The 6846-nt window shown below is 49.0% G+C and overlaps 1 protein-coding gene across 1 annotated transcript; it reads left to right on the forward strand.

Moving 5' to 3' along the window:
- Nucleotides 1-304: 304 nt before the first annotated feature.
- On the forward strand, nt 305-6582 carry LOC141474656 (feather keratin Cos2-3-like). Its single transcript, XM_074162664.1, has 2 exons — nt 305-387; nt 6273-6582. Exons 1-2 carry the CDS (start codon nt 305-307, stop codon nt 6580-6582), a joined length of 393 nt encoding a protein of 130 aa, XP_074018765.1.
- Nucleotides 6583-6846: the final 264 nt, after the last annotated feature.

Here is a 6846-nt window from a genome sequence, read left to right on the forward strand (position 1 = left end):
TCAACCACCTCCAACAGAGTGACCCAGGCTGAGGTGTCTTTCCCTCCCTGGACTTGTCCAGCACTTGAGCTGAGTCTTCTGCCAGCACTGCTGCATTCCTGCCCTGAAAATCCTGGGACCTTTCAGCCCTGTGCTCACAGGAAACTTTAATTGGGGAATGGGCATGGCACAAACCTGGAAATGAAAAGGCAGCAGTGTTGGAAACTAAAGCACAGCCCATATCATTAGCTGCGATGGTTTGCATTCAAGATGAGCTTGTCAGAAAATTGTTACCTATGCAAAGGGCACCTCTGGTCCTGCGGCAATGAAGGGCAGGTATAAAAGCCAGCGCAGGTCCCTGCTCTCTTATTCACTTCTCTTGCCTTCTTCTCCTTGGGAACCAGCTGAGTCTGAAGCTCCTTTTCCTTCTCTTCCAATGTGAGATCTCTTCTTGATGCACATCTCAGCTAGTTATGCCCATGTCCTGTCCTGGGATTTGGACCTTCTCATCATATGAGAACATCTGCTTAGAGAGAGGCTGGGATGTGTCAGAGGTTTTTTTTTTGTTTTACGCACCAAGAAAGGGCCTCCCTGGGCCAGGCTGCTCTTTGTAGGGCAATAAAGAACATGTGGCTCCTGTCCAAGCTTCAAGTTCCCCACTCAGTAGTGGCCTTGGCTCCTTTGTGACAGGGTATCCAGGCTGCCCGCTCTTGTGTTCTGCTTCTTCCCTGCTTCTCTCCCTGGTGCACCTCCAAACTTGAGAGATGTCCTGGGTCTCTTCCAGAGCACTTCCTGGTACAGCAGATGCCACAATCTGTAACACCGCAGAATGTTCACAGGCACAACAGAGAGCAAGCTGTAGACATTCGGCAGTCAAGCAGTTGCAAGGTAAAAAAAGTTAAACCATTTTATTAAGGGCATTGTCCAAATGCCTCTTAAACACTTTAAACACTGTCAGGCATCGACCACCTTCTTGAGACCAAAGAGTTTTTGACCACATTTTTGTAAAGAAATGTTTCCTAATGTAAAGTTTGAACCTCCCCTGATGCAGATTTGAACCATTCCCACGTGTCCTATCACTGGATCCCAGGGAGAAGAGATCAGCACCTCCCTCTCCACTTCCCCTCCTCTGGAAGCTGTAGAGAGCCATGAGGTCACCCTTCAGAGTCCTTTTCTCCAAACCAGGCAAGCCCAAAGTCCTTGGCCACTCCTCATAGGACACTCCTTCCAGCCCTTTCCCAGGCTTTGTTGCCCTCCTCTGGATGGAGTCAAGTACCTTCACTTCCTTCTGAAATTGTGGAGCCCAGAACTACACACAGAACTCAAGGGGAGGCCGTCCCAACAATAAATACAGTGGGATAATCTCCTCTCCTCACCGGCTGGTTGGACTGTGTTAATCCCCTCCAGGATGTGCTTTGCCCTCTGGCTGCCAGCGCACACGCCTGACTCCTGTTGAGCCTGCTGTCAACCAGCACCCCCAGATCCCTTTCTGCAGGGCTGCTCCAGCCACTCCTCTCCCAATATAGACTTGGGTCTGGTGTTACTCCATCACAGGTGCAGAATCTGTCATTTGGACTTGTTAATGATTGCCCAATGCTTCACTTTATCTAGATCCCTCTGCAAGGCCTCGTGTCCCTCCAGAGAGTCAATGGTACCTCCCAGTTTGGTACCATCAGCAAAATATCTCCTGGTACATTCAACTCCTGCATTCAGATCACTGTTAAAAATATTGAACAGAACCGGCCCTAGACTTGAACATTGAGGAACACCGGGATTACAAGTATTTAGCCAGATATAGCCTCATTCACTACAATCCTTTGATCCCTGCCTTTCAGCCAGTTCTTCACCCAGCATACTGTGCACCTGCTCACCCCATATCCCTATCAAAAGCCTTACTAAAATCCAGGAAAAATCCATTCACTGCTTTCCCTTCATGCACTGGGTGTTTGACCTTATCTTAGAAGGATATCAAATTAGGTTGACAGGACTTTAGTTTTGTGAACCCATGTTTACTGTGCCTGATGATTGCATTGTTCATTAAACACCTTTCAATAGCACCCAGTATGACATTCTCCATAATTTTTCCATGGACTGAGGTCAGACTGACAGGTCTGTAGCTTCCTGGGACATCCTTCATGCCCTTCTTGTAAGTTGGTCTAACATTGTCTTGCTTCCAGTCAGCAGGGACCTTCCCAGACTCCCAAGACCTTTGGTAGGTCATTTAGGGGGTTCCTGCTGTAACATCTGCCAGTTCCTTCAGTTCTCTGGCATGAATCCCATCTGTCCCCATGGACGTAGGATCATTGAGCTGATACAACTGGTCTCTTACAAATTCAGTGTCAGTACAAATGGAAAGTCATTGTTCCTGCACTTGGGGCTCTCCAGCTCGATGGACTGGGCAGCCCAAGTTCTATCAGTATTGTTAAAAATGGAGGCAAAAATTATATTGAATGCCTTCAGTTTTCCTTCATCTCTGTTAGTCAGGTGACCACCTTCAACAAGTATTGGCCCAATGTTTGGGTTTTTTTAGATCTTGTTTTACTATCAATGCACTTAAAAAAAACTTTCTTGTTGTCTGACACAAGACGGGCCAGTTTCATCTCTAATTGAGCTTTGGCCTTTCCTGCCTTCTCCCTGCATGTGTGAACCACAGCTCTGTACCTTTACTGCGAAACCTGACCTTCCTTCCAGGATTGTACAAGTTCGTTTTTCCATGATATCTTCTGTCCCGCTTGCTTAACTTGAGACACAATGGAATTGCCTGCTCTTAAAAACTGAATATCACTTGTATACTCCTGAAAGCAGATTCTCAGAGGACAATCTCAGCATGGACGTTGGTGACTTGTGGCACCAAGGAGGAGGCTTCTGCTCCACCTAAGGGTTTACAACTGCAAAATAGGTTCACTGCCTTCAAAGATATTGTAGAGCCACATGTGCCTTGAAGCCTTGATTTCTTGAACAGTATCAAGAAAACAAGGCTTAAGCAAGGTCACCTCTAGCAGCTGCAGGTAAGGAAGGAAATGCCTACAAGGCATCATTGTGGAGAAGTCCCCAAAACCCTTTCTAGGAAGGCAACATGCTGGGGTGCCTCTGTCAAGTGCCTGTGCACTAATGCTCACAGTCTGGGGAATAACCACCAGGAGTCAGAGATCTGTGTGCAGTTGCAGGGCTACGATCATGTTGGGATCATGAAAACAGGGTGTGATGGCTCCCACGACTGGCATGTTTCAGTGGAGGGATACAGGCTCTTTTGGAAGTACAGGCTGTGAAGACAAGAAAGGGGACTTTCTCTTTCTGTGAGAGAGCAGTTGGAGTGCATGGAACTGTGCCTGGTTTTGGGTGATGTGCCACCTGAGGGCTTCTGGGAAAGCATTAAAGAGAAGAGAGGTAAGGCTGACATTGTAATGGGTATCTGCTATAGATCATATGACCAGGAATAACAGTCAGATGAGACCCTCTACAGGTAGGTAGGAGCAGTCTCACATTCACAGGCCTTGGTCTTCATGGGGAACTTCAACAACCCCAATATCTGCTGGAGGGACAGCACAGCAGGACATAAGCAAGCCAGGAGGGTCCTCAAGTGCATGCATGACAACTTCATCACCCAAGTGATAGAGGATCCAACGAGGACAGGTATTCTGCTGGACCTCGTACATACCAAGAAGTGAGGGCTTGTCGCGGATGTGAAGATCAAAGGTAGCCTTGGCTGCAGTGGCTGTGAAATGGTGGAATTCAGGATCCCAAGGGGCAGGAGGAAGGTAAATAGCAAGTTAACAACCTGGGCCTGTAGGACAGCAGACTTTGGTGTCTTTAAAGATCAGCTTGGAAAATTGCTGTGGGAGAAAGGCCTGGAGGCAACAGAGGCCCAAGACATCTGGTTAACATTCAAGGGTCACATCCTCCAAGCTCAAGAGCATTCCATCCCAATGAGCAGAAAGTCAGGAAAGCATGCCAGGAGGCCTGCATGGGTGAAGAAGGAGCTCCTGGCCAAATCAAAACACAAGAAGGAAGCAAGGATGGAAAGTCAGGGAGGAATCCAGGAACACAGTCCAAGCATGCGGGCATGAGGTTAGGAAAGCCAAAGCCCAACTGGAATTGACGCTGAAAAAGGGGTGCCAGAGGCAACAAGAGGACTTCTCTAAGGACACAGGTGACAAAAGGAAGGCTGGGGTTTGTGGTCCCACTGATGAAGGAATGGGCCTTCTCTGATGCTGCGCAGGCTGGCAACACAGGACATGGAAAGGCTGAAGGGCTGAAAGCCTTCTTGGCCTCAGTCTTTACAAGCAAGATCAATATTGAGGAGTCCTATGTCCTTGACACTGGGAATGAGGAGACATATTGTTGGAAGAGGATAACGTGAGGGAATACATAAGCAAATTGGCAACCTGCATCAAATTTTTTACATCTTGTAGACAATCGTGTTATGGTTTGAGAAAATCCATAACAATCTATTGTCGTTTAGACAATTATTCTATCACCCAATGACCCCTCCCCACCTGGAAAGGGGAATCGGGGAACACAAAGAAACACAGGGGTTGAAATATAAATAGATTTAACAGACTAAGACTAAATAATTAACAATAATACTAAAGAACCAGTATTAATCTCGATACTGATATAAGATATACAGGAATTATACTCAGCCAATTATATCAGTAGGAAGCTGTGCACTCCCAGCAGTGGACAGCAAATATCGGACATTGCGAGCGCAACGGCTTCAGGAGGAACGGAAGGCCTCAGGGCTCCTGCACTGGGGCAAGGGACCACCGCCATCAAGGGAGAGAGAAAGCTACGCAGCAAACTTTTCTAATTTATATTGAATGTGACGTTCATGGTATGAAATAATCCTGTTGGCAGCCTGGGTCAAATGCCCAGGCCTTGCTCCTCCTTGTCCCTGCACCTGGCAAGTCTTGAAAACACCTTGAATCCCACAGAGCCAGGCTGGTTATAAAATAAATATTTTCACAAATTCAGACACTAGAGTCTTCTAAAAGTGCAATTTTCCCCAGCATTAGAAGAAAAGTTAGTCCTGTGTCTCTCAACCCAGGACAAATGGTAACACTCAGGATTTGGGAAGTCAAAAATCTTCTCCTAACTATCCGTGCGCCATGCCAAGAATTGACTTTTTTTTCAAACCTGACACTCTCCACACATCATATCCTAGTGGTGATAGAGGTAAATTTATTTTTCAGTAACATTGAAATAATGGGGGAATGAACTTTTGCAGCCGTCAATACCCAGAGTTGGGGAAGGCTGCTTAGTTTCCTGGCTAAAAGATAAAAAGAGTCCATGAAACCCAGCAGAGCAGCCCACCCGCACCCTACAAGTGACCACTGGGGTGAGTTGGGAGAGAAAGAAAAGGCACGGCCTCACACAGGGGAGCCCTTGGGTGACCAGCCAAAGATTCCAGGGTTGGGAGCAGGTGGGTCCCTTCCTGTCACTGCAGCCATGGGCAACCCCACCAGTGTGCCCCAGGCCAACATCACTTGCCTGCACTGCACCCATCCAGCACCTGAGCTGAGGCTTCAGCAGGCACTGACACATTCCTGCCCCAGAAATCATGGGGTATCTCAGTCCCAGCACTCAGAAGAAACCTCCGTGAGGGAAGGTGAACAGCATAAGCCAGGAAATGAGAAGGCAGCATCGGGGAAAACAACCACCCAGCCCATGTCATTAGCTGGGATGTTTTCTGCTCCTCATGAGCATCTTAGAAAATTGCCACTTCTGTAGAAGCTTCCTCTGGGCCTGGGGCAGGTCAGGGCCACCATAAAAGCCAGCCCAACTCCTCGCTCTCTCATCCACTTCTCTCTCCTCCTTCTCCTTGAGAGCCAGGTGAGTCTGAAGTCCTTTCCCCATGTTGTTTTCTGCTCACACAGATGTGTACTCCTCCATCCTGTGGTGGGCTGTGGTGTTGCTTGCCATGAGAGGGGGAAGAATGGTGAAGGTCTGACTCAGAGTGTCTGGGACTTGGTTGAGGGAGCTCTTCTGTTAAGAGACAGGCAGCAGCCTCCTTGGGTCTGGCGACACTACATTACCTAGCAAAGAGAATCTGGATCTTGTCTGAGGTTGCCCTTCACTAAAAAGACTGGCAGCAGCCTGGTTGGGCCTGGGTGATCCTTACAGAACTGTGTCTGGAAACCCTTTTGCCCCATTGCACAGTTTCTACCTCCTGGCTCAGCAGGTGCTTTTGACATGCTTGTGGTGGAGTGACAGACTCCTGGTAGACTGCTCCTCATGTGTGCCTGTGCTCTACTGCCTCTCTGCCCTCTCTCCCAGGTGTACCTGCAGCCCAGAGATATGTCCTGCTACGACCAGTGCCAGCCCTGCCGGCCCTGTGGCCCGACCCCACTGGCCAACAGCTGCAACGAGCCCTGTGTCAGGCAGTGCCAGAACTCCACTGTTGTCATCCAGCCCTCCCCCGTTGTGGTGGCCCTACCCGGACCCATCCTCAGCTCCTTCCCTCAGAACACTCTGGTGGGATCCTCCACCTCTGCTGCTGTTGGCAGCATCCTCAGCTGTGATGGAGTGCCCATCACCTCTGGGTGCTGTGACCTCTCTGGCATTTCCAGCCGCTACTATGGCAGAAGGTGCCTCCCTTGCTAAATCCATTGGTGACAGCCCTGACAAGGACCTCCAGGAACCTGGTGCTGGACTGAGGACAGAGCTCCTGGCCATCAATTTCAGAGAGAGGCTGAGCATCCAGTGCTGCCCTTCCAAAGGAGACCTGCTGGGGCTCTCTGAAAACATGGCCAAAGTCTGACTTCTCTGCCTTATTCTCTTTCTCACCTCTTTCTTGTCTTCTGTTCTTCTGGGCCGTAAGACCCACAAAGCCCATGTGGGACATCTGCTGGCACCTCTCCCCATTTG

This window comes from Numenius arquata, chromosome 23 (assembly GCF_964106895.1).
Source record: "Numenius arquata chromosome 23, bNumArq3.hap1.1, whole genome shotgun sequence".
NCBI classification, from domain to species: domain Eukaryota; kingdom Metazoa; phylum Chordata; class Aves; order Charadriiformes; family Scolopacidae; genus Numenius; species Numenius arquata.

What these genes read in the sequence shown, in the direction of transcription:
- LOC141474656 (XM_074162664.1), top strand. Translation starts at nt 305, where the DNA reads ATGAAGGGCAGGTATAAAAGCCAGCGCAGGTCCCTGCTCTCTTATTCA. An exon ending in TCTCCTTGGGAACCAGCTGA is followed by an intron (nt 388 to 6,272) that starts GTCTGAAGCTCC and finishes CCTGCAGCCCAG; the next exon opens with AGATATGTCCTGCTACGACC.